Genomic DNA, 24,218 nt, shown 5'->3' on the forward strand with positions numbered 1-24,218 from the left:
TTATATTTCTTATTTGGCTCTTCTATCGTCTATCAATACTTTGTCTTTTAAAATCACAAATTTCTGCTGATATTCAATGGAAGGACATCTGTTTCTCGGCTTCAGCTCAGATATCTTGCTTTTTAGCTCCCCGTCGGGAAGACGGGCAAGAATTTTGTCCTTGTTGCTCACTAAGAGCTGTGGCGAGTTCTTGAGAAGGAAAAAGCCGAAGTCTTCGTAGCTGGCTCCACAAAGAACGGACGCAAAAAAGTAATCTATAAGAAGAGGGTGTATGGAAACGCTGTTCCTAAGGCGTAGCACTCTCTTCAGCACAGAATAGAACAGACTGTCCACAGGATCGAAGGTCACCACGACCTCTAAAACCTTTTCCAAAACAAGAAATATGTTTTTCTCCAATTCTGCCTCATTCAAACCAATGATCTTCCTGTACCCAGTCCTTCTTCTGTAGGAGACATCCAAACAACAAAATATTTTTTCTATTTCCGAGCGCTCTCTTATATGGCTTCTTATCTCTTGTGTCTTCTTTATTTTTGGCTTTTCCTTAGCTTTTTTCCTTTCATTGGCCTTTTCTATCCTGAACTTCTTGAACAGCTTTCCCATAGAGGCTAAGAAACTGAAACTGAATATATCTGGCCCAAAAATTTATTAATCAATTCTCACCTCATTCAGCTCCATCTCCAGACTCTTGGTGCTCATTGTTAGCCTCACGCTCGGACTGAACTTCAAAACAAGGAACGATACAGACAGCACTAGCACTGACAGGAACGAGAAAATAGTCAAAAGGATCAGAAAACTGTCAGAAAGGTAACATCTGTTTAGAAATGTCATTACATAGTTGAGAGAGTTCTTCAAAAGAATGTCCTCCTGGCCTTCTATTTGAATACCATTGACTTGGCCAAGAAAAGTAATGAATCCCGGCGATGCAGAGCACCCCTCCCCAAGTGTGACATAAAACAATGCATCCAAAAGCAGAAATGGGCAAAAAAATAGTGCGTAGGATGCTGGATAGAGATATTTCATAAACATGTATCTACTTCTCAAATCCTCTAACTCCATGCTTAGCCAAAGAGGCCTCAGGAACGTTGTAAGTACAAATGCAGCCACTCTTGTGATATTTAGTGGGTAGCTACACGAAGAAAAAGTCTTGACCATTGTCATGAAGACAACCATTCCAAGAGGTGTGAGCACGAACATCAGGATTGCTCTGGCCGTTAAAACATCTTTAAGCTGTGTCAGGCTTAGGAGAAAACAGAAATAGAATGACCTGACTAACGAAAATGTACATTCATATATCAAGGTCGAGGCCAGAAGAGATACTTGGCTGTAGTCACATCTGAAGGATTCCTTTTGCAGAAGCACATTGTTGTCCAAGAAGGTTGAGTCGTTGAATATGGAAAAGGATGTGATGAATGGGATCATATTATAGGCAAAGAAGTCTAGAATGTCTCTATACAGTATTCCTAGATTCCCGTAGTTTCTTTTGAGAAAGTTCTCCAGGTCGTTGAGATATCTCTCTCCTGCAGACGAATATTGCGGACACATCTTATTAATGAACAGAAAAACAGAGTATCTCATCTTATGGCATAAAAAGAAGAACATGAATGTTGCCATGGCGATTTTGAACAGAAATACATTTTTCATAACTCCGCTTCTGTAGTCTATCTTCAACTGCCTGACGAGTAGATGCCAAACGTGCCTCCATGAAATTGTTGAGACGACGAAGTATTGGTTGTTTCTTTCAAATGTATCCTTGCCAAGCAGCCCCGACGCTTCCTGCCTGTCTTCCGCTTGCCACCGGCCTTGATGCTCTGGGCTGTTGATGTCTAACTCAAATAGGTACTCTGCAACAGAAATGTTCGAAGGTCTGTGCATGCCAACGGATTCGAGGAAGTCATCTATTCCAGAAGTGGGTCCTGCATAAACTATTTTCCCTCTATCTAAAAATATTATGTCATCGAACAGACTGAACATCGAGCTTCCCGGCTGATGAACAGTCATCAAGACGATCTTGTTCCTCGATTCTGCGTACTTCTTTAGTATTCTGACTGTGTCGAGAGCTAGCCGGGAATCCAGGCCGCTTGTAGGCTCATCAAGAAACACCACCTCAGGCTCCACTACAAGTTCAGCAGCAAGCATGACTCTCCTGCGTTCTCCTCCAGAGATAGATGAAACCAGTGATCCTCTTAGCCTGGCCAGCCCTAACTCTCCAATTATGTCGTCTACCATCGAAGGAATGCTGGAGTCTTTGATTTCTCTCCCTCTGAAGATGAGCGAGTACGTTATGGATTCCTCCACTGTGAGCCCTGATGCAAAGATATCGAACTGCTCCAGGTAAGAGGTACTTTCAAGCCACTTGTAAATCTTCCTTTGCTCTCCATCGAAGGTGATCACGCCAGACGTCAGTGCATCGCTCTCAACCTTTCCCATAAGAAGGTTGAGAAAAGAAGTCTTGCTGCTTCCACTTCCTCCCATCACGGCAGTCAATCTTCCCGAGACTATTTCTCCAGAAGTCCCGGAAATAAGATCAACATATTTACCCTTGAGGTCCTTGTTTTTATTAGGTGCCTTCAGAGACACATTCCCAAATCTTAGTATCCTCCTTGTCATGCCCTTTTGCGAGAACTTCGCTTTGAAAAGACGTGAGTGACCAACCATCCAAGTAGCAGCATCCACGTCCTTCTCATTTAGGTAGAAGAGCAAATTAAACCTGTGCTTCGCCAATATGGCCCTCTCCTTTACTAAAGCATTTTAATCAGATGTTTTTAGATTGAAGGTCAAAGGGGGAACCTTCAAGCCTTGCATCCAAATCCAAGAATTCAGGGTATAACAGGAATTATTTACTTTTACCATGCGAATTAACATTGATTCCTCTTGTCTCCACATAGAGCTGGGTGCTTTTCTCCATTCTTGGGAAGTATCCCTTTCTTGTGGTGTAGTTTTCTTCGTCCTTAAGGGTGAGACGGCCCTTTAGTGATATTTCTGCCGGCTTAAAGACCACCTCGTCGGTGCTTTCCGCCAGCGAGTCTCTCTGTATGGTGACACTCCTGAAAGTTCTAAGAAGCTGCGAAGGCTCAAGACTAGCAGGGTACTCCCTCATCCTTCTCAGCTCGGCTAGCTTGCTAAGATATGAGATATACCGAGTGTTTACAATCTGGAACTCCCTTTTTTCAAATGCCTGCAGTTCGTTCATGGCATTTCTATATTCGCTCTCGATTTTATCTCTTACGCTGCTGATGTTGCTTTGGAAAGCCTCGACATTCTTTTTGAACTCTCTTATGTTTTCTTTGAGTCTTTCCTCCTCTTCAACCAGTCGGAGCTCTCCTGCCTTCAAAAGTTCCTGAAGCTTGTCACACGCCTCTACGTAGTTCAGTAGGCTGTGTGATCCGTTTGGAAGCTCAGAATGATTCCCGCTTATCTTGCACTTAGTACAAACGGGAACAAAGCATTCTTCACAAAAGTAGTCCACCATTGTATCCATATGGCTGGCACAGTAAATAAACTTCTTCTTCCCAACCTCATTGAAGTAGTACCTCACGTGCCGCTTGAGAAAATGGTCGCTGTGGACCTCCTCGTCACATTCTGCACAGAAGCTTGCCCGCTCTGCAGGGCAAAAGGATACTGATTGGTTCATACGGCATCTGTCGCATATAAAGTTCCCCTTCGACCTCATTTCCAACTCAGCATCGTATTCAAAGGTTATGTCAAAAAGAGGCAGGATTTTGCTTGGATCCTTGACAACATACCAGTAATTTCCTATGTCTGCTTGGGACTCGGATAAAAACCCCACCTGATATCCCAGGTCGCTAGTGATAAAGGAGTTATAGTGTCCTGGAGGATTCATCTGCTTGACATACTCCTTAGACACATAGATCGACTCTCCAACAGCAACCGAGCAAAGCTTAACCTTATGGGTGATCGAACCCTGGGATAGCGGGACATTGAAGACAGGAAAGTAGGTTGTGGGGCCTATCTCCATGCAGAATGCCTTGATTCTTCTTGTGTCTCCAAACCTCTTTTCAAATGCTGCCGCCTGTTGTGAATTCGTGATATCTTCTAATCTCTCTATCCTCAAGGTTGTACTATCCAATAGATATCTCAGCAAATATTCAATGTCATGCATGAGGGGAGTAAAAAACAACAAATCAAATCCTGTCCCTGAAAAATGGAGAATAGATCTACCAAATAAATGGAAGTGGTTTATTTTGTGCCGCAATCCTGGCATTCACACTTTCTATGTGCTAAGGATACCTATTTGTACAACAGTGGTGGAATTATTCCCTAGTGAGTACACCAGTATGTGTGAGTCCAAAAAAGAGAAAATAAGATCTCCTCTAAGGTCCTCCAGAATCCGCAGGTCTCTGCTCTTTACCTTTACAGCTACCAGATCGACTGTGTGTTCGGGAACCCTGAGTCCAAGGTATTCGGACTTTGTTTTAACAATCCCAAAAGACTCAAGAGTAAGGCTCCCGTCCTTCCCAGCTCTTATTAAGAGGTCATCAGAGCTCAAAACCTTAAACCCATTTACCACGATGCTCAACAATGGAAACCCCCCTGCAATCTGATAGACCTCGTCATGTTTTTTCATTCTTTTCTCCACCTTAATTAGGTCTCCTCCCACGCCCACCTCGTATCTATATTTTAGTGCCTTGTCTTCCACCGTGAATTCCTGTGTCTGCTTCAGCATTGCCGCAAAATCCCTGGTTTTGACGGTAAAGCAACAGTCACAAAACTCCGGCATCTCAACCAAGATCGACTTCGAGCATATGCTTGTTCTCGTCACAGTTATTTTCGAGGCAAACTTCTTCATGAACACAAGAGTGTCATGGAGCAATGGCGACAAGCTAACCTTTCCCATGTAAATGGGGAAAGTCTCCAAAATTACTCTTCAACACAAAAACCATTTATTCACACCTTTATCCCATAAAGAAGGTCAGACAATATCAAAGCATGCAATCGTCCCTCCGTTTATCAGCACCTCACCTATATAGATCTCCTCCCCCTTCTCGTCCATCTGGAGATAGCTATCCTTGAGATGCGTGTTTACATGCATATCGAAGTTCTCCAGAACTCCTCTGTATGTCTTGTTGTTAAGAGTGACAATCCTAACACATTTATTTCTGGATCTCTTCAAAACCTCAAGAGCGGGCAGTTCCATTTGAAGGGTCGCCATGTCGCCAAATTATCCACTATTTCCTCTGTGCTCTTTTCTTCTGCCTTAATACAACTGTTTCCCTACCCAGAGAATCACTGTTCTTCAGGACAACATCTCCTCGGTAGACATCCTGTTTGCTCACGGATATTCCAGTCCTGTCGTAAACAATTTTCTTAAGCATCCTAACGCTCGTGCAGTCCAGTACCAACCTTTCGTATTCTGTTTTGGCTCCCCTGTCAAACACCACAGTCACACTGTTTCCTTCCTTGCTCTCCGCCTCCTGGCTGCATGCCCTTGTCTTCAAGTGGCTACTGATTTCTTCGCTAGGGATGTTTTCATTACAAAATGGACATTTCTTATGGCCAGTTCCACCGCTCACTTCCTTATACCATCCCTCTTCAAACACATACAAAGGACTGTCTTCCTTTAGCACCGCAACAAGCCTAAATCTGTTGAAATCGGACAGAGAGTGCGGCTTCTTTCTAAACCTCCGATGGTGGCGATAGAAGTCATATACCTCTCCTTTCTCAATCTGCTTCGCAACCTTAGCATAGCTTTTTACTACTGCGAGATAGCTCCTGTAGTCCTCGGAATCCTTCAGCAAAGACCCTGGGTATCCATCCTCAGAGCCATCCCCTGCCACAGACTTTAACGCAGCTCTCTTTATTACCTCCCACTTCTCTCCATCTGGATACAGAACTGTAAAGTGCATGGGCTTCTATTGGCGTATTTCTATAGTCCAGCGAATGCATTTTGTAACTTGAGAGTCCAAAGCAAAGGCTGATCCACCGCCGTGCCAGAAAGCTTCTTCCCGCATAAAAAGTAAGTTAAGTCCTAGATGCTCATTATGGCTGCCTTCAGATCCTTATAAACAACCTTGGACAAGCCCTGAATGGTGAAGACAGAAAAAAATCCCTCTGAACAAGGCAAGCCTAAGGTATTCGATTCGCCTGCGACGAAGAAGAAAGTAATGACGCCGATAAGATTAGCCTTGCGCAGCTCCAATGGCCAGATCGGAGAATTCCTTAAGAAGATCCGAGAGCTAGGCGACGAGGACAAGGAAAACCATAAAAGCAATGAGTAAATGATTAAAGTCAACCAGAATTCATTTCACCCGTGCGGATCCCTTCTTCCCTTATTCGACTGGCTATTTTATGTAGTACGCATGCTTCATCACCTCGAATGGATCGTTTTCAATGCACTTTCCATTTGCTATGTAGTTGTCTAGGATTATGTGTGTTTCTTTGAAGTTGTATATGAAGTGCAACTCGCAGACCTTGGTGAAGAACCGGTCGTAGATTGACATGAGGTTGTTTATCAGGGAGAGTATGTACATCTCGTTTTCATTCTCCACCACAAACGCCATGAATATGTTTCCAAATCTATTGAAGACAACAGTTTCCTTACCGTCAGCGATGTTTCTTTCCTTCTGTGCCAAGACCATCGATCTTATTTCCTCGTCGGAGAGCGAGGTCTCATACGTCCTTTTGAGCCTGGTCTCTCCGCTCGAACTGAATCCATAGACCTTCTTTATCATGACACGATAAACATCACTGTTTTTCTATCCAGGGTGAAACATTGATGATGGGGATCTCTGCTACACCCTCAATGGGGTCGCTGAGCAGCACGATGCTGTGCGAAGAGGAAATAGAGGAGCTGAAGAACACTACCGTCTTTGATGAAAGGGAAATCGAGCATCTGTACGAAAGGTTTCAGTTTCTGGACAGAGAGTCCCGTGGATACCTGACATACAATGAGCTGAACAACATTCCCGAGTTTCAGTCGAACCCCTTCAGCCACCTAATAATGAAGAGCATTGAGAAGATGACGGACTACGAGAAAATGACATTTCCGCACTTTCTCGAGTTTCTGGGGATTTTTTCTGAAAGAAATAGCAAAAGAAACAGAATAAGGTATCTGTTTGACATCTTCGACTTGAATGGAGACGGAAGGCTCTGCAGAAACGTGCTCATCAGAATTAACAAGATGATGGGCCAGGACGGAAGGGTCGAAGAGGCAGAGAACCTTCTGAATATTTACGATGAGGGAGGGAAAGGATATCTGGACATATCTGACTTTACTCGGTTTTACGAAAGCGACCCTCTGATCGACAAAAACATGATCATTGACTTTTCGAAAAACCTAAAGGAGCGCAGACAGGTGGGGTTTATGCAGGTCCTGTGGCCTTCTACCTACAAAGATGAGCCGTGAAGCGGGAGCTGCGGCCGAGGTTCCGGGAACTTGCCAATAAATCTTATAACATTATCTACGCCCTACCTTCAACGGATACCTCGGAGGTCCATAGACATAAATGGGGAATTTAAAAGCCCACCTCAGAATGTTTTTCAAGAAGCACGCGGAGCCCGAGCCCTTGAGGGTGGAGGAGAAGCTCAGCCTTCTTTCAAACAGACTGGACAGCTCTATATATTACGAAGATAGACTTGATGCTCTCAACAGAATCTTGGAAATGTCTAAGGCGCATCCTATTGAGGCGGGGGTGTACACACTGCAGGATGTGATCCACTCGATGGAAAGAATGGAGGACGTGTCCATTCACCTTGGCATACTCAAAAATATCCTCAATTGCGCCCACAAGATGGAGTTTATCGACATCGTTGTAAAGAACCCGGAAAGCCTAAAGGTATTGTGTAATTGCATTAGGAGCGGGAAGAGCGAAAAAGAGGTGTATGATCTGCTGTGTACGCTGAGTGTTTCAGAATCCTTCCCAGATAGGATCATAGGAATCCCAAACATTGCCTATTATTGCGTCCAGATGGCTAAGGATGGCCGGATCGGATTAATACCTAGGCTTTCCTGTCATGACTCGAACTTCAAAAGAGAGTTAACATTCATGGGCATCTTCGAGAATCTCTTGAAAGTGCTCCAGGACAGGTTTTCCAAGGACGCGATGTCCACACTGGCATTGCTACTTAGGGACTGCTCCTTCAACCAGAACTACTTTGACGAGCTACAATGGGATCTCATCCTGAGGTATATAGATAAGCATGCAGATGAGGTGTTTGACGTCCTATCTGCCCTGATAGACTTCAAAAACGTTGAATTCAAAAAGCTACAGTCTTCTGTCTACGGAAAAATTAGTCTCACACCTGCTCTTAAGTTCAGAAGATGGGGTTTGGTGTATCTTATGGTGAGGGATAACCAATCGTATACAGAGGAGCTTCTTGGAACACCAGTTCTTAGTAAAATGGAAGAGGATCTGTCTAGGGGGATATCTAACAGAAGACGAAACGAGATTTATCTACTGATTGACTATCTCCTTCTTTCAAGCGACCTTGACGTCTCGAGACTAGACTCATACAAGGTATATACAATGAAGAGCTTGAGGGAACAGCAGATCCCCACGAACGACCTGATCGAAGGCGCCTTCGAAATAGTCGCCCAGTTTGATAGCAGAGAGGAGAGTGAGACATTTGACGCATTGATCTTTGTCATCTTCAACTTTGAGAGAAGTAGGGCTGAGAAGATGATTTCTGTGTTCTCGGGAATTTTTGAGGATTATACCAAACCTAAGCTGCACAGGTCTCTATGTCTTATCATTCTTCTCATGCTTGAGACGCCTGTGGACAGAATTAGCACTAATCATTATGCTGCAGATCATCTATTAAGAGAGGCAAGGTTTCTTCTGTGCTCCACAGGGTTAGATAAGAGGTTTTATCTTACTAATGAAATGGTGGACATCCTTGTAAATAACATAGGAGATCTAATTCACGGTGGGTGACCGAAGTCCTGAATAAATTTAGTGGTGCTATGGACGATCATCTGGGGACTGTGCTTTCTGTCCTATTGCCTTTTCAATTTCTTGTGAGAGAAATCCCAAGAACATTTCAACATCCTCGGCACGTGACAGAACATGCGTTCCCTCCGGTATCCGCTCGACCCTTGAGTTTCTTACCAGCCTTAGCTTCGCCTCAATATCTGCCTTGGCATACTCATCCCTTCCAGATATCACAAATAGGATCCTTGCACCTCCTTCGTTCAGCTCCATGTAAAATCTGTCCTCTAGATAACTCGAAAACATATCTTCCTTCCCGTATCTAGAAAAGATGTCTAGAGCTCTTCTTGGTGTCAAGTACTGACTTCCACCACCATATCTAACTGCAACGTCCTCCCTCCTTTCAATTGTCTCCTTTGCCCATCTCAACAGGGTAGAAAGGTCTTTATTCTCATGCTCTTCCAGCTCAACATCACTTACGGCTGCTAGGAGCACAGCCAGCCTGATCTTCCTGTCCTTTGTTGTATTCAAGTAGTGCATAATATCCTGGCATCCTGTTGAATTCCCAACCAAGACTACGTCTCCACAAAGCTGCTCCAACAAGCACTTTAAATCCTCTACATCGTCGTCAATTGTGAAAAGTCCGTAGTTAGGATGGGACCTCAACTGTGGAATTATGAGCTCGTAACTGTTCTCAAGGCAGTACCTGTTCAGCATGGTTGTGGGCAGGCAGATGGGCAACCGCGATCCAAGGCCTCCGATATACACAACCTTCACACTGCTCTCAACTCCATTGGAATATGCAGGCAGGCTATTCTTCGAATCATACACAAATAATTTCCCCTCCAACTCTTCCCTAGACATGAGGGGCAAAAGCACCCAGATATAAAGATCATCATTTAGTTTTAATGTTAGTCTAAAAACAACGAATGGACTTTGGACTACCTTGAACGCACCTAGACTTACACTGCCTGTGGTGTTTCAACCTTCCTCAGTGGAGATACGGGAACTTGCCTTGAAGGCCTTTTGATTTACTTCCATGGCGCTACTGATTATTCAAAAAAGAAGGATAGAGGAAAAGCCTGTAAATAACGTCTTCAGGTCGAGCATTAGCACAACGCCCAGTTGTCCTCAAGTGCTGCAGGGTGCGACTACCTAAAAACCTTTGTTATTTTTATCTGGTTGAAGGAAGAAGAATTGAGATTTTTGGAATAAAACTCGTCATCCTCCTTGACATTGCAGAGCATATAGCATAGCCCCCTGCACAATCCCCTCGTAAAGCAGAATCCCCCTCTAATCACACGTCCAACAATGCTGTTGTCTTCATCAAGGATAAATGCACATCTTTCTGCACATCCTTTTTCAAGTTCAAAGACCGCGAACACAACCCGATCCTCAGTGTATATGTACATCAGATCTGTGTTAAGATCCATCTTCTTTGACCTTGGCGTTCTCTCATACTTCCTTTTTACTGGCTCTATATACGACTGCTCAAAATCTCTGTAGGGCTTGCATGTCGGATAGTCAAATGGATACACCATGTAGTTGTTTTCAAGTGCAAGCCTCTGGAGCTCTTCAATGCATACTGGGATGATCCCCGCATTTATAACATCCTGCCAGAATCCCATAACCATGCTCCTCTTGAGAAGTATCTTCCCAGATTCAGATTCCGAAAGGCTCCGCACGAAGACGATTGCATCGTATCCACCAAGTGCAGCCTCGTCAACTCCTATTTTCTTCTTGTGCGACAAGACCCTGGAAAGCCCTCCTGCTTCGTCGTCCATTTTATCAAGGAACAGACTGTCAGCCTGGATGAGCGACAAGCAGCATTCAATTCTACTATGCTCATCCAGCCCTACATTTAGCTCTGCCTCCTCAACCCCTGCTGTAAGGATAATCAGGAACCTCTTCCCGACGATGGCTTCAAAAACTATATTCCCATGCTTGATCTTCTGCACAACATTCTCAAGGCTGAAATCTATTCCGAGAATCTCGGTATTTGGCCTGTTGTATACCACAACATCCTTGTAGGATTCATCAAAAATAAACCCTCTTCTCTGCGACTTGTATATAAACTTGCTACTTTTCATTCGTCTCCTCAACGGAACGGACGTCTTCCAGGTCTTCACCATCTCGAATCTTTTTGCATACCACACATGTGTCCTCAAGCCATGCCTGTCTTTTTTTCTCGGGCGCTTCTTCTTCTTCATGCGCTTTTCATGGCTTCTGAGCCTCCTTCTAAGATAGAAAGGCAGCCGCTGGAACATCATCGACTTCTTTCTATTGGTCTCGATGGCAGCTTCAATGAGCTGAATCTCTTTTGCCCTCTCCTGTGCAAAGTCTATTGGATTTATTTCTCTTTCTGCCATTCCAGGAGTGCTTTATCGGGGCCCAGATTTTTGGGAGCAACACCCTCTGCGGGCGGGAGTGCTCCCTTCAAGCAAGAAGTGCAACCCACATATCTGCGATAAATACTTGGGTGTTTTCCTTCCCATGGACTGTGTGATGTCTTCCCAAAATGCATTTATAGTCGATAGAATACTGCAGGCTGTTAGAACATCTGCTATGCTAATCGACACCACAAACGAAGTAGCCTTCCAGCTAATTGCAGCTGATAAAACACTCATACTGAACCTCACCCTGGAAAAGGCTTTTTTCACCAGCCTAAGCTTGAAGAACAGACTCGCACTGATCCCAAGGCAAAAGTTCTATATCAAAAAGATGAAGCTGTTGAGAATAACTACCAACGAGTATGTCATGGTATTTGAGTATGTGTTTGACAAGTATGTTTTAAGGAGAAGGGTGTTCTACAACCAATCGCAGCCCTTTGCAATTGACTTCAAGATAGACCTTTCTGGAGAGATTAACCCAAACGTCCTGCGGTTGGCCCTTAAAGAGATTGGCGAGGAGATTGTCACCCTAAGGGTTGCCAAGGATGTTGGGGAAATTCGCGGTGAAGAAACCAGAATGAGATTTGCAGTGGAGCTCCACGGAGAATTTTCGGTGGATGTTATTGGTGGAAACCTGAGGAGCATATTCGAAGTTTCCGATTTGTTTATCCGGATGGGGATAAGCTATGGGTCCTCCAACCTATCGATTAACTTCGTCTTTGTGGGGAGTGGAACCAAGGCCTCTTTCTTTGTAGCCATCAATCGTAGGGCCAACCCATAAGAAAACCTGAAGACAAAGTCTCTTTTGTATCCGAGAACTCCTCGGTCCCTTTCTGCTTTCCAACACGCAAAGGCCATCGGAGAATGTGTGATCCCAAATCACTACAAGTTCTGCAGGTATTAAATTGCATACAAGATAGCCAAGTCTTTTGTTATGTAAAATATGTTTGGAAAACCCCTAATGAAATTCAACAAAAGATGTCTGACTGTGTTTTCTGACGAGAAGCCGCTTATGGCCATGGGGACGAAGAGCAAGCTGTTTGACACATCGTTTTCCCTGACCTCTGAGCTGTTTCTGTACGACTACAGCACAGGAGTCCAGTATCCGCCCCTACAAACAGACAACAAGTTTTACAAGCTCAGGTGGTGTGAATGGGGAGATAGAGAGCTTTTAGCAACGGGAAACGAAGATGGAAAAGTGACTCTGTACACACCAGCGCCTGAAAAGAACATTTCCTTTGAGCTTCTGTCCACCTGCAATGTTCTAGAGGGAGATGTGCTTGGACTGGACTTCAATCCGTCGAAAGGGGTCCTTGCAGCAGGTTCATCGAACGGGAAGATCATATTCTGGAACCTGAACAAGCTTGACAGCCAATACACGAGTGATATTCCGCTTACCTCGAACATAACATGCCTATCGTGGAACCGAAAGGTGTCTAGGATACTGTGTGCTGGTACGGATGATGGGAAGATACTTATCCTGGACATCAGAGCCAAGAATGTGGCGATGACGCTTGGAGGGGGCGACATAACAATGGTTTCCGACGTCATGTGGCATCCAAGTGGATCAACGTCCATTCTAGCAGCAACAAACCAGAAAGGGCTTCAATGCTTTAATCTCAGTTCTGATAGTACATCGCAGATAGGAGTCCATGAGAGTGGACTGATAAAGTTATCTGTGGCTGGCAAAGGCCACATGGCGGCTTCCTCGAAGGAGCAGATCGACATAATCGAAACAGGGGGCAACAGAGTTGTTGACACCATTTCTGTGGATGGGGTATTTGAGGTAAGTTTCTCCAGAAGAGATCCATTGATGGCACTATCATACGTGAGTGGAACTACAGAGATTCTTCCCCGAATAACGACCGACGTTCTGTCCATCAATCCTGGATGCATAGTTGGAGGCTGCCTTGTTGGTAAGGAGGACGTGTACGAGATTGAAGACGAGAAGATGGAAGACATCGGGGAAGATGCATTCATTGGGAAGATTAAAAGGCTTCTGTATCCGGATGGCCGCTACAGTCTCGACAGAAAAGGGTTGGGTGAGCTCCTGCTAGGTGAAGCCATAGAAAGAAGCGTTACTAAGGACTCTGAGACGGAGGAGAAACTGAACGAAGGGATGTCTGACATGAGCTTAGGGCTAAAGCTTGACCTCAAGGATCCCCTAACCCTAGCTCTGGTGAAAGGAGATCTTGAAGCAGCCTATTCTGAGTCGATCAAGGGCAGCAAAACTGTCCCTTTTTCTCAGTTCTTGGCATTAGCCAAAGGAAGCGGACCCCTCTCCCTCGATTCCGATGATCCGTTGATTCTTTTGTCTACTGCACAGATTACATCTACATTTTCGCATATATTGGAGAAGATATCCACGGTCCAATGGCTGGCCCTTCTCTCCATAATCAGTTTTTCTCCATTGCCCGACTCAGACTTTTTCTCGAATGCTATGGAGATAGCGAGCAAGTTGAATGATGAAGAAAAGCTGCTTGTCTATGCCATGATTAACAGGCTGGACGCCTACTTTGAGCTGAAGGAGTCTATGTACAAGACACCTGCGAGTATTTTCGAAGTAAGAGACTTCTTCCAAGAGTACAAGGGGATGGTATCCGACCTAGAGTCGATGGGAGGCTTCTACAAGAGCCCTGTAATTTCTGAATATTTTTGGTATGCATCAGCACATGGAGAGAGTCCTGTTCGAATTAGGTATGAGGACCTAGGAATCAACATCTATCTTGGAAGAGCAGAGAATAATGTTCTTCCTGGCAGCAAGCCTGCTTCTCCACCTGCCAATGGCACCCACAGTAGGTCGGATGTGTTTAAGAGGTCTCCATCCATGGAACCCCAGACCTATCAAGGCCCTAGTGTTGCAAGGAAGTATGGAATGCCACCGATCAAGTCAAGTAGTACGGTAGGACCCTCATTATATTCTAACCAAGGTGGAAGAAGTACGGGCACCGCCAGTTCCCTAAGCAAGACAACTACTCCGGGTGTAGGCGTTAACGGCCCTGTGTGTAAGGATACCACGCAGCCTCCATTGTCACCAGGGCTCTCTCAGCAAAGCTTGAAGGCGTCTGGATCTGCTTCTGAGCCAAGCAGGCCATCCTATTCTCCCACGCACCAAGAGCCCCAACAGAAAATGCATATCCCTAGGCCTGGATATAGAACTATGTCCAGCACCCCTACATACAGCTCGGCGTCCAAGGGGGTTTCTTCAAAAGCATACAACTCCATGCCTGACATCTCGAATTTCTCGGGCTCTTCTTCTCCGGTGCCAACATATGGAATGATGTCCCGTGGATCCTTCTCCCAGGCGCCAGGATCGCAAGGAAGCACATCCAAGCCATGTATACCCAGGCCTGGAATGCCCTCTAGTCCCTCTCTTCGCACACAAGATGGACAGCAGCAAAAGCCTTGCATCCCCATGCCACGGCCCCAAGGAAAAGAGGTGCAGACACCCTTGCAGATTCAGCCCAGCTCCAAGGTGCAGGCAGATGGCCTAAATGCAGGGGAGATACTTGACACCTTCGAGGGTGTTGTTAAGAGCCTGATAGAAAGAGCATCAGCCAAAGCAAACCTGATAGTTAGGAACAAGCTCAAGGAGGTCACAAAAAGGCTTTCTATATACAACAGTGTCACGAGGGACACCTTTAGCCCCTTAATCCTTAACGGGATTGACAGAATAAACAACGAGATCAAGAATGACGGGAATGTCGATACTATGAAGCAGAGGATTAGGGAGATCATTCTTGAGTGCACCGAAGTAGGGGAGAATAGAGCGGACCTATGGATGCCTAGTATTTACACTCTCTTACAGATAGTCTACCACTAGTGATTAAACAATGTGACTGATATTTCGATGTATTGGGCATGCACAATCTCTTGTTGCCTAGATTTCCTTCTGAGAAAAAGGAAGATTCCTCGTCCGGGAATCGAACCCGAGCCTGCTGCGTGAGAGGCAGCTATCCTAACCACTGGACCAACAAGGATATTATGCAACCACCCCGATGCCATCAGCACTTACTATTGTCCAGGAAGTCTTTGCTGGATGCCCTTATGTTTGAAACACTTATGAAATCTTCTCTGTTCAAAGCCTATAAACAGAAATGACACGATACATCCTGGGAGCACTAATAGGGTCAGGAACTTATGGCGAGGTATACGAAGCAATCGACACAGAAACAAAGGAAAAAGTTGCCTTGAAAAGAATAAGACTCAATGAAAAGGAGGGAATGCCAGGAACCGCCTTGAGAGAGATATCAATCCTGAAAAAGCTTAGCCATAGAAATATCATAAGCCTGGTGTCCATAATACATACAGATGCACTGCTGACAATGGTGTTTCCATTTATTGATTATGAGCTGAAGAAGTATATCGGGATGAACACGGGGAAGAACATAATGGAGCTTGTCAACCAACTGATATGCGGAGTGCATTACTTACACAGAATGAATGTTGTGCACAGAGACCTCAAGCCTCAAAACATTCTTGTTACAAGCGATGGTGTGCTAAAGATAGCGGACTTTGGGCTGTCAAGGAGCTTGGAGATAAGGGTGCCTCCATACTCAAGTGAGGTTGTCACCCTGTGGTACAGATCGCCCGAATTGCTTATGGGAAGCACAAGCTACAGGTTTTACGTGGACATCTGGAGCTTAGGATGCATTATCTACGAAATGATAACACTTGAGCCTCTCTTTCCCGGAGAGAGCAAGGAGAACCAGCTGACCCTAATCCGAAGAAAGGCAGGGACAAGAAGATCTCTTAGGGGCATGGTTGAGCAGAGGCTGGCTGTTCCCAAGTTTGTGACGGAGATCATAGTGAGATGCCTTGACTTCAACTACAACCAAAGGATTACTGCAGATGAAATAATGGAGATTCTTGAGAATGAGTATGGAGCCTGCTAGAGCTCTGGTGTTTATTGGGAAACAGCAGCGTGTAGAACCCAGAGTCCCAAATTGCCTAGAATATCAGATGCTTGTTTCTAAATCCCTGGTAGGAATGAAAGTGGAATGGGGGAAGCTGATAATTGAAAAGAGATTTGGAGGCAAGAAGAAGGTCAGCCCTCGGATACAAAGATGCTCTGCCACCGAATACAGTGGGATGGAGAAGCTGTCTGAAGAACTGTCGATAAGAAACAAGAAAATATCTGGAGGAAGGCCTGCCGGCGTCATGGAGGAGCCGGAAGATCAGAGTGAGGTGGACATTGCAGTAGAACGGCTTATGCCGGCACTCGACTTCTCGAGAACAATCCCTCCGCGCACCCCGCATGAGGAAGTGGGAAAGGAAATATTCAAGGAAGTTGAAAAGAAGGTCTTTGACCTGTGGAAAGGACGGCAAAAACACAGTGTGTTTGAAAGAAATATAGAAATATGGAGACAACTGTGGATTACCTGTGAGAGAAGCGATGTCATCATACAGATAGTTGATGCAAGGAATCCAAGGTTCTTTCTCAACGATGATGTTCGCAAGCTTTATCCAGGAAAGGAGCATGTTCTTCTGGTCAACAAAGCGGACCTGTCCCCGAGTAGGACGGTGATAGAAGGATATAGATGCTTTTATTACTCAGCTCTGGATGACAACAGATTGTTGGAGTTCATCCTGGAATATAGGGGGAAAACAGTTGGATTCGTGGGATATCCCAATGTCGGAAAAAGCAGTACGATAAACTCGATAATGAACAGCAAGCGGGTAAAGGTAAGCCAAACACCGGGAAAGACCAAGCACATCCAGACAATACAGGTGGAAAGCGGACCATGCCTACTAGATTGTCCTGGACTGGTCTTTCCGGGACACGATAAAATCAGCCTGATACTCCACGGAATACTGAATGTCGACCAACTGCTCGACCTGAACAGCAGTCTGGATTACATTGTGGAATTCATCGGGATCAATAAGCTTTGTAGATTCTACTCGCTGAGAGGATTCTATAACGACTCAAGACAGTCCAAAGGCGCCAACTATATAAATCTGATGTCTACGACAAAGGGATGGACGGCAAGCAGATGCCTCAAGACAATCGTCAAGGACTTTGCTTCCGGAAAGATCCATTATGACAAAGCTGACGGGGATGACCCAGAGGCCATGTTCGATTGGTATGAGAAGGAGGTCATCATGTAGGAGCCCCGTGCACAATAACTTGCCTTCCGCGCCAGAGATAAAGCATTAAAATTCTCAACCTCTTTCTAGAACTTCCATCCAGGCTGCAGCAAGAGGGGAGAGCTCTGGAGATCTTTTCGAAGGAGTAGGCATTCCATTTGTGTATTAACTCCACTCTGAAGAAATACATGTGTATAGTGCCTGGATCGCATGGAATTTTATGTCGTCATTGTCACTGTTGATCAGGTTGAAGAGTATTTCTCTAACCTGATACTTGCTCAAGACTGCATTAATTTCCGGGGATGCCCTCACCAACTGAAAGATGTCGCTACATGCGAGGCATATCCACGAGGGGTTATTTGACTTCAGATACTTCTTGAGCACCTTAACTATTTCAACCTTGTTCTTTATCAACATGTCGAGATTGGTGCTCCAGAAGTCCTTCTTGTGGTGATATTCAGAATCCTCAAATCTCCCGGAAAATAGCTCATTGAGGTAATTGCGTATGCAAAACTTCTTTGTGTTCTGTACCATCCTACTTCTAATCCTCTCAATATCTATCACCAGTTCCTCATCGCTGTAGCCCCCTTCCAGAAGCACCTTTGTGCACTTCGAGATGTCGTTGAGCCTTCCTGGAGAAAAGATATAGCCACTGTCGAGGACATTCGCAACTATTCCACAGCACACTCTCAGGATCTTCTCTCTTGCCCTTTCTTTTACTATGGCAATGACGTCATTAATCAAGTCGTCCATCTTGTCGACACACTCTTTGCTATAAGAAAATATGAGGATGATTATCAATGTGTTATACTGAATCTCCTTGACAAACACATATGTCTGCAGAATTTCCATGAACGTCCTGTTCGATGCAAGCTCTATTTTCCTTTTCTCAACGTCAAACTCCAGATTTGACTTGCAGGACAGAAAGTCAATCAGCTGGGACAAAAGATAATTGCTTTCGTCATACGAAGTGTTGTCCTTTAGCATCTGTTTGAAAAAAGATAAATACTCCTTTCTATGCTTCTTGTGCTCGTACATCTTAGTTAGCATCTCTGCACTCCTGTACCTCGAATAAATATCCGGGCAAAAGAGAAGGTCTATCAGGTCTTCCTCATCCAGTAGCTCTGGAGAGTCGAGGAGAATGGTGGTGCCTACATTTTCTTTTCTGAGAAATGCTGTTGCCTCCCTTCTACCTCCACGGTACTTCATCTCTTTGAATCTTTCCACATACTCAGGTCCTGCTTCCAGAGGCAACGAATCTCTCGCTTTGGCCTCCAGCATTTTCAAAAACATTGGCTCTGCTGAGGACTCCAATCTTTAATTTCTTAAAAATCCGGCCACACTCAGAAGTAGTCCAGGCTGTAAGACGCTTAGGTAGATGCTGCCGCTCTGCAGCTTCATGGACTCTCCATGTCACGCATCTCGTTGCTTCTGAGTGCCGCTTGAAACCTCTGCAGAGTAGGAAGTCGACAGAACTTGCAACCATGTGAAGTACAAAAGTGGATCCCTGGATTTTCAGGATGGTGGTCTCGTTCAGGAAATCAGAGCCTTTGAAGAATGTGACAAACAAGATCGGAAGGAGAGCCGAAAAGACAGTCCTCCCTCTCACGAAGATGGAGGAAATTGTTTACAAGCAGCAGAGGGTTGGAGAGGCCTCCCAGATAGTGATGGTGGACAAGTACTCGGATGATGTTTTCGAGTACTTCTCAACAATCGATAAACCTTTCGTATATATCAACGACGGAGTGTCGTGGAAGATGAGGAGCCTCTTAGTAGACTGGATCATCGACATCCATGACAAGCTGGGACTCTGCCACGACACTCTTTTCCTTGCAATCAACTTCATTGACAGGTTCCTTTCCATGAGGTCGATTCCTAGCTCGAAGCTCCAGCTTGTCGGGATTTCCGCCCTGATGATAGCATGCAAGTATGAGGAGGTTGTGTGCCCAGCTCTTCAGACGCTTGTTCTTCTAACAGAGAAGACGTTGACGGGAGAGGATGTAAGGAAGGCGGAGAAGTACATGCTCCATACCCTTAACTACGATCTGCAGTATGTGTCTCCTCTGAATTTCCTGAGGAAATGCTCCAAGGCCAACAACTACGAGATCTGCAGTAGGACAGTCGGAAAGTATTTATTAGAACTCATGACCCTCTACGAGGAGTTCCTAAGATTCAAAGGATCCGTGAGGGCTGCAGCAGCAATGTATCTCGCAAGAAAGATAACGTCCCAGGATCAATGCAAGAACCTCTTTATCATGTACTCCGGACATACTAAAGATGACATAAAGGAATGCTTCAATGCCCTTGTCCACACCATAAGCGAGAGCATTCCATTCGAAAACATACAGAACAAATACAATACCCCCAAGTTCCTTCATGCAGCATCCTTTGTCAAGGAGTATGCAGAGAAAAACTTCAAGTAAGTTTGCCTTTATTTGAATAAAATACTCCTGCCCAGCCCGGTTCATCTTTCTGCTGGCTTGCCACGGGCTATCTTAGGCGATTTATATTCACCTCACCTAGAGGCCCTGGGATGGCAAGAAGGCAGATAACATTTGTGTTGAGCTCGATTTACTTTCTGGCATTGCTTGGAATTAGCGTAGATAGGACCAATAGAGTGTTCGGATTTATTGTTCACCTTCCCCTCCTGTTCTTGAACTTCGTACTTATGATGCTCCTGATATCGGCCGGGCAACAGCTTTATCAAAAGAATCTTTGAGGATTTAGGGACTATCTGTTTGTTGTAAATACATAGGAGAACCATTCCACATAAATAAAGCCCTATTCTCCGCAACGGTTACAGAGCCTGGTTGCCGTCGAAGTCTGTCACCAATTCCGGATCTATGATCTTGAACTGAACCATTTTTCCAACAACTATCCGGCAGAATGACTCAAAGCCACCAAACACTTCGAAGAAAATCGAGAGGAATGCCTTCTGATCTTCTTTGTCGAGAACAAAATGCTCCTTATAGATTTCCAAATACGTGAGAAAATGGGATATGCTTGGCGACCCAAGGAGACAGAAGTTTCTGAAAAACATCTTCTTATCCCCAAAATCAGTCTTCTCAAATTCCTCTCTACTTATCCTCAGCACTTCCTTACCAGCGGCAGCCTCTTCCTCATGAAAGAACTTCTCCACCTTGCCTCTGCCTGAAATCCTCTTCATGATTCTCGCTGTGTTTTCGGTGGTGAGATGCTTAAACAACTCCAGGTCTTCTGGAGTCCTAAGGGGTGTGTAGGAGCTGCTGATGTAGACGCTATTTTCCTCTCCAGGACTATGGAAGCATTCAAAAAGTAAGGACAGAAGAAGATCTCTGAACTCATGATCAAAGGAGTCGAGATCCTCAAGAAGAATCTTTAAGAACCCCTGCTTCTTTGCAAGCTCAAGAACTAACACACACAGGTATAGGCTGTTCTCTTCCCTGTGGAGGATCCGGATCCCATCCACCAGGGACTTGTGTCTTGAAATGGGACCAAGCTGGGACAGGCACTCTGGAACTGAAAACCTGAAGCCTTTTATGATCTGTACTACGCAAAATACCTCCTCAAAGCTTTCCTCGTCAACAGTCTCCAGCATCCTTTCTGCTTCTTCTCTGCATTTATCCAGGGAGTCAGAAGGTATTGCGAGGTCTATACCATCAAAAAGAGGATTAACTACTGGAATCTTCCCGACCCACCAAAGGTTCTCCGTCCCTCCGACCCCCAGCCTCCTCAAGGTAAACGATGCAGATATCAGCCCGTGGATGTCACCAGTCTCCAGGATCTCATTGATCGTCCTTACCATTCTATCTTTAAGGGCTGCATCATCTCTTGCCAGGTCGCTTATGAAGTTGGTTACAATGGGTGATTTGTGCGGCATCAACAGGATGACGTTCTTTATGTCTTCAATGGTCTTTTCTCTGTCCCCAGACTGCTTGGTTTCCATCAATATGCGCTGGTAGTTTGTACTGTTGATTCTCGGAATAGGGAGCTGCATACGAGGGAAATTTTTTCATCTGCTTTTAATGGCTTGTAAAACTAAATGCCCAGCTCATTGACTGCGCCGTAGCACACCACGTACTGCGGTCTCCATGTTCGTCTAAAGTGTGCGAATACACATTTGTAATTTTTGTTGTCTTTACCCTGTGATATGGACTCGTCAATAGGAATAAAGGGACGCAACTTCGCAATAGTGGCTGCAGACACAAAGATCTCCAGCTCCATTCTTGTAGTCAAGGAAAACCACGAGAAGTTCCAGGTGATCAAGGACAGGATTGTAATGGCGATGACAGGGAATCAGGGGGATGCATTCAGGACCATGCTCTATGTGTCGGAGAGTGCCTTGTATGAAGAGATACAGAACGGGATAGAGCTCAGTCCAAGTGTATTGGCGCACATGATCCAAAACAAGGTCCATGAATCCCTTCGAAGGAGGCAGCTTGACATATCGTCAATAGTAGCAGGAAGAGGGCCTGAAAAATACGACCTATGGTCTGTTGACAAATATGGAGCAATCTCCTCAGTGCCCTTCTGTGCCAGTGGATATGCCGCATACTTCGTGTATGGAATCCTTGACAGGGAGTACTCTGAAGACATTACTATTGATGCAGCCTTGAGCATCATGCAGAAGTGTGTTAATCTATTGAAGGAGAGGCTTATGATCAATCTGGAGGGATTCATGGTGAAAATAGTTACTGACGATGGAATCTTGACCAGAACCTTGGTCCCGGAAATAAAAGGTTGATGGTTTCTGATCAAAGGGCTCCCCACTCCAGGCAACGAGCTAATATCTGCTTCTATACTCAATTTAGCAGGTATATTCTTCCGTTCTCAAATAGGATCAGATCTTTTTCTGCCAATCGGGAGAGGATCTCCTCCACCTCCTGTTCTGTCACACTAACATCTGTCCCAAGGTATTTCATGAAGTCCTGGACTTCGAGTATCCTAGGGTTCTTTGGGTCTGCGCTGTAATCATACAATGCATGGCTCACAAAGTTGATTTTGTCTTCGTCAATCATGGCTGCCTCCAGACGCTGTTTCAGAGTGCCCTTTTCATCCACCAAATCGAATTCGTCCTGTTCCTCAGGCGCCGCGGCCTTGATCCGTTTAGCAGGTTTGACAATCTTCTGGAACAGAGAGTCCTTGACCAGATTCACGGCACACTCTGCATCATCATACTCAACCACATCGCTGAGCCTTAGCTTTGCATTTGCAGTGGCAAGGCGGATCATTGTTTCCAGCATCCGGGGCGTGATAGAAACAATCTGCTCCTTTCTATCCTTGCTCTGTCTCAACGAGGTATATTCCCTTGCTATAAGACCTGCCGCCTCTCGAGAGAGCACAGGCTTTTTCTGTCTGCAGTATCTAATGTATGCCCTAAACACCTCTTGTTTGACTCCCATTCCTTCTTCCTCGTACCCCTGGGTTAACATGTGCATTCTCAGCACATGCCCAGAAACCAGCTGGTCGATATCTGTATTCGACTTGTCAAGGGTCACAAATATTAGATCAAACCGCGTCAACAGGCTTTCAGGGAGCCTTACATTGTCTTGTGGTGGCCTTGATTCCTTGTATTGCCCCCATATAGGATTGGCTGCTGCTAGCACAGAACACCTAGCATTTAGCGTCGTGTGAATCCCTGCCTTTGCTATGGTTACCGTCTGCTGCTCCATCACCTCATGAATCGCAACACGATCTCCATCGCTCATCTTGTCAAACTCGTCAATGCACACCACGCCCCTGTCTGCTAGTACCATTGCTCCTGCCTCTAGCCTTTTCTCCCCTGTGTCCTTGTCCAGAACCACCGCAGCCGTCAGTCCAACACCGCTCGACCCCTTTCCAGTGGTTGCAATGGACAGCTGGGCTGCATTCAGAACATACCTGAGCAGCTGGCTCTTTGCCGTCGATGGATCTCCAACAAGCAAAATATTTATGTCGCCCCGAATCTTGCTTCCATTCCTCATCACCACCTCGTTTCCTCCAACCAAGAGCAAAGCTATCGACCTCTTGACAATGTCATGCCCAAATATGCTGGGTGCAATCAAATGGTGCATGTTCTTCATTTGTGACAGCCTCTCAAACTCAACCCCCGGCTCCACCTCAACTTCCTCCTCCTCGGCCTTTTCTATGTTGTTTGCAATCACAACCGTTCGGAATCTTGAGGGAAACTGCTGATTCCCAAAGCAGAGGCTCTTGTAGATCCCGTAGATCTTCGCCCTGTCTCCAGGCTTGAGTCCATCAACTAGGTCGAAAGACAGTATGACCTCCACAGACCTGGGAAGCTGCCCAGGAGGCGCCTTTTCAGGCATCTCCTGCAAGACAACAGTCTGGTAATCAAAATACTCGGAAAGCCCAAACTCGGTCGTCAGCAGTGTTCCATCCACATCTCTTGTCGGATACACACTGTTAGTCACAGGAAGCTTCGTCACCATCGTTGCATCTCTGTACTCTTTTGAGTAAAACACATTCTTCGATGGATTGTAGTGCACACTCTTCATGACCTTGGGCCGGCATATGGAGCATGATGTAACTATCCCCTCAACGCAAACCATCTTCCCTATATAGACACTCGACAGAGTCCTTGGGTTGAGGAAGTAGTTTCCAAAAGACCCTTTGATCCCAAGAAATATCTTTCTCCCCCCAATATCACTCAGCTCGTCTTCAATAAACGGAACCAGAGTTGCTGGATCCTCCAGAACTCCCCGGGCCAGCCCTTTGTCAAACAAACGCATGTCGTTTACATTCAGGACGATCCTTTGGTGATCCTCGTACGGCAGCTTTGCAATCTCCTCCGCAATGTCCTTATCCTGCGGCGTGCGATAAGACTCAATAAAACTTTTGAACAGCTCAATAAACTCAGACTCCATTTCCTCAGAGG

At 45.4% G+C, this 24,218-nt stretch overlaps 22 protein-coding genes across 22 annotated transcripts, besides 1 other annotated feature; 10 read left to right on the plus strand and 12 right to left on the minus strand.

Annotated features, from left to right (window-relative positions):
• Positions 1-9: 9 nt before the first annotated feature.
• Positions 10-600, minus strand: ECU08_0100 (uncharacterized protein; the record flags this gene model as incomplete). The annotated part of the gene is made up of 1 exon (NM_001041748.1): positions 10-600. The coding sequence occupies one exon, from the start codon at positions 598-600 to the stop codon at positions 10-12; it is 591 nt and encodes a 196-aa protein (NP_597139.1).
• Positions 601-645: 45 nt separating this feature from the next.
• ECU08_0110 (uncharacterized protein) lies at positions 646-2,607 on the minus strand (the record flags this gene model as incomplete). Its single annotated transcript, NM_001041749.2, has 1 exon — positions 646-2,607. The coding sequence occupies one exon, from the start codon at positions 2,605-2,607 to the stop codon at positions 646-648; it is 1,962 nt and encodes a 653-aa protein (NP_597140.2).
• A 226-nt stretch (positions 2,608-2,833) lies between these two features.
• On the minus strand, positions 2,834-4,120 carry ECU08_0120 (uncharacterized protein; the record flags this gene model as incomplete). The annotated part of the gene is made up of 1 exon (NM_001041750.2): positions 2,834-4,120. One exon carries the CDS (start codon positions 4,118-4,120, stop codon positions 2,834-2,836), a length of 1,287 nt encoding a protein of 428 aa, NP_597141.2.
• A 111-nt stretch (positions 4,121-4,231) lies between these two features.
• On the minus strand, positions 4,232-4,855 carry ECU08_0130 (uncharacterized protein; the record flags this gene model as incomplete). Its single annotated transcript, NM_001041751.1, has 1 exon — positions 4,232-4,855. One exon carries the CDS (start codon positions 4,853-4,855, stop codon positions 4,232-4,234), a length of 624 nt encoding a protein of 207 aa, NP_597142.1.
• A 75-nt stretch (positions 4,856-4,930) lies between these two features.
• On the minus strand, positions 4,931-5,155 carry ECU08_0135 (uncharacterized protein; the record flags this gene model as incomplete). Its single annotated transcript, NM_001041752.1, has 1 exon — positions 4,931-5,155. The coding sequence occupies one exon, from the start codon at positions 5,153-5,155 to the stop codon at positions 4,931-4,933; it is 225 nt and encodes a 74-aa protein (NP_597143.1).
• A 31-nt stretch (positions 5,156-5,186) lies between these two features.
• ECU08_0140 (uncharacterized protein) lies at positions 5,187-5,864 on the minus strand (the record flags this gene model as incomplete). Its single annotated transcript, NM_001041753.1, has 1 exon — positions 5,187-5,864. The coding sequence occupies one exon, from the start codon at positions 5,862-5,864 to the stop codon at positions 5,187-5,189; it is 678 nt and encodes a 225-aa protein (NP_597144.1).
• A 180-nt stretch (positions 5,865-6,044) lies between these two features.
• On the plus strand, positions 6,045-6,236 carry ECU08_0145 (uncharacterized protein; the record flags this gene model as incomplete). Its single annotated transcript, NM_001415209.1, has 1 exon — positions 6,045-6,236. One exon carries the CDS (start codon positions 6,045-6,047, stop codon positions 6,234-6,236), a length of 192 nt encoding a protein of 63 aa, NP_001402517.1.
• A 63-nt stretch (positions 6,237-6,299) lies between these two features.
• ECU08_0150 (clathrin adaptor complex small subunit) lies at positions 6,300-6,596 on the minus strand (the record flags this gene model as incomplete). Its single annotated transcript, NM_001041754.1, has 1 exon — positions 6,300-6,596. One exon carries the CDS (start codon positions 6,594-6,596, stop codon positions 6,300-6,302), a length of 297 nt encoding a protein of 98 aa, NP_597145.1.
• Positions 6,597-6,760: 164 nt separating this feature from the next.
• Positions 6,761-7,363, plus strand: ECU08_0160 (EF-Hand Ca2+-binding protein; the record flags this gene model as incomplete). Its single annotated transcript, NM_001041755.1, has 1 exon — positions 6,761-7,363. The coding sequence occupies one exon, from the start codon at positions 6,761-6,763 to the stop codon at positions 7,361-7,363; it is 603 nt and encodes a 200-aa protein (NP_597146.1).
• Positions 7,364-7,490: 127 nt separating this feature from the next.
• On the plus strand, positions 7,491-8,891 carry ECU08_0170 (uncharacterized protein; the record flags this gene model as incomplete). Its single annotated transcript, NM_001041756.2, has 1 exon — positions 7,491-8,891. One exon carries the CDS (start codon positions 7,491-7,493, stop codon positions 8,889-8,891), a length of 1,401 nt encoding a protein of 466 aa, NP_597147.2.
• Positions 8,892-8,918: 27 nt separating this feature from the next.
• Positions 8,919-9,749, minus strand: ECU08_0180 (uncharacterized protein; the record flags this gene model as incomplete). Its single annotated transcript, NM_001041757.1, has 1 exon — positions 8,919-9,749. The coding sequence occupies one exon, from the start codon at positions 9,747-9,749 to the stop codon at positions 8,919-8,921; it is 831 nt and encodes a 276-aa protein (NP_597148.1).
• Positions 9,750-10,036: 287 nt separating this feature from the next.
• On the minus strand, positions 10,037-11,254 carry ECU08_0190 (uncharacterized protein; the record flags this gene model as incomplete). The annotated part of the gene is made up of 1 exon (NM_001041758.1): positions 10,037-11,254. One exon carries the CDS (start codon positions 11,252-11,254, stop codon positions 10,037-10,039), a length of 1,218 nt encoding a protein of 405 aa, NP_597149.1.
• Positions 11,255-11,378: 124 nt separating this feature from the next.
• Positions 11,379-12,056, plus strand: ECU08_0200 (uncharacterized protein; the record flags this gene model as incomplete). The annotated part of the gene is made up of 1 exon (NM_001041759.1): positions 11,379-12,056. The coding sequence occupies one exon, from the start codon at positions 11,379-11,381 to the stop codon at positions 12,054-12,056; it is 678 nt and encodes a 225-aa protein (NP_597150.1).
• Positions 12,057-12,236: 180 nt separating this feature from the next.
• Positions 12,237-15,098, plus strand: ECU08_0210 (uncharacterized protein; the record flags this gene model as incomplete). The annotated part of the gene is made up of 1 exon (NM_001041760.2): positions 12,237-15,098. The coding sequence occupies one exon, from the start codon at positions 12,237-12,239 to the stop codon at positions 15,096-15,098; it is 2,862 nt and encodes a 953-aa protein (NP_597151.2).
• Positions 15,099-15,183: 85 nt separating this feature from the next.
• Positions 15,184-15,255, minus strand: a tRNA (tRNA-Glu).
• Positions 15,256-15,372: 117 nt separating this feature from the next.
• On the plus strand, positions 15,373-16,170 carry ECU08_0230 (uncharacterized protein; the record flags this gene model as incomplete). Its single annotated transcript, NM_001041761.1, has 1 exon — positions 15,373-16,170. The coding sequence occupies one exon, from the start codon at positions 15,373-15,375 to the stop codon at positions 16,168-16,170; it is 798 nt and encodes a 265-aa protein (NP_597152.1).
• A 94-nt stretch (positions 16,171-16,264) lies between these two features.
• ECU08_0240 (GTP-binding protein) lies at positions 16,265-17,383 on the plus strand (the record flags this gene model as incomplete). Its single annotated transcript, NM_001041762.2, has 1 exon — positions 16,265-17,383. One exon carries the CDS (start codon positions 16,265-16,267, stop codon positions 17,381-17,383), a length of 1,119 nt encoding a protein of 372 aa, NP_597153.2.
• Positions 17,384-17,527: 144 nt separating this feature from the next.
• ECU08_0250 (vacuolar H+-ATPase V1 sector subunit H) lies at positions 17,528-18,655 on the minus strand (the record flags this gene model as incomplete). Its single annotated transcript, NM_001041763.1, has 1 exon — positions 17,528-18,655. The coding sequence occupies one exon, from the start codon at positions 18,653-18,655 to the stop codon at positions 17,528-17,530; it is 1,128 nt and encodes a 375-aa protein (NP_597154.1).
• A 227-nt stretch (positions 18,656-18,882) lies between these two features.
• Positions 18,883-19,785, plus strand: ECU08_0260 (cyclin; the record flags this gene model as incomplete). Its single annotated transcript, NM_001041764.1, has 1 exon — positions 18,883-19,785. The coding sequence occupies one exon, from the start codon at positions 18,883-18,885 to the stop codon at positions 19,783-19,785; it is 903 nt and encodes a 300-aa protein (NP_597155.1).
• A 110-nt stretch (positions 19,786-19,895) lies between these two features.
• ECU08_0265 (uncharacterized protein) lies at positions 19,896-20,081 on the plus strand (the record flags this gene model as incomplete). Its single annotated transcript, NM_001415211.1, has 1 exon — positions 19,896-20,081. The coding sequence occupies one exon, from the start codon at positions 19,896-19,898 to the stop codon at positions 20,079-20,081; it is 186 nt and encodes a 61-aa protein (NP_001402518.1).
• Positions 20,082-20,159: 78 nt separating this feature from the next.
• On the minus strand, positions 20,160-21,338 carry ECU08_0270 (uncharacterized protein; the record flags this gene model as incomplete). Its single annotated transcript, NM_001041765.1, has 1 exon — positions 20,160-21,338. One exon carries the CDS (start codon positions 21,336-21,338, stop codon positions 20,160-20,162), a length of 1,179 nt encoding a protein of 392 aa, NP_597156.1.
• Positions 21,339-21,491: 153 nt separating this feature from the next.
• Positions 21,492-22,085, plus strand: ECU08_0280 (uncharacterized protein; the record flags this gene model as incomplete). The annotated part of the gene is made up of 1 exon (NM_001041766.1): positions 21,492-22,085. The coding sequence occupies one exon, from the start codon at positions 21,492-21,494 to the stop codon at positions 22,083-22,085; it is 594 nt and encodes a 197-aa protein (NP_597157.1).
• A 58-nt stretch (positions 22,086-22,143) lies between these two features.
• Positions 22,144-24,207, minus strand: ECU08_0290 (uncharacterized protein; the record flags this gene model as incomplete). The annotated part of the gene is made up of 1 exon (NM_001041767.1): positions 22,144-24,207. One exon carries the CDS (start codon positions 24,205-24,207, stop codon positions 22,144-22,146), a length of 2,064 nt encoding a protein of 687 aa, NP_597158.1.
• Positions 24,208-24,218: the final 11 nt, after the last annotated feature.

The sequence above is a fragment of the Encephalitozoon cuniculi genome, chromosome VIII (assembly GCF_000091225.2).
Source record: "Encephalitozoon cuniculi GB-M1 chromosome VIII, complete sequence".
NCBI lineage: Eukaryota > Fungi > Microsporidia > Unikaryonidae > Encephalitozoon > Encephalitozoon cuniculi.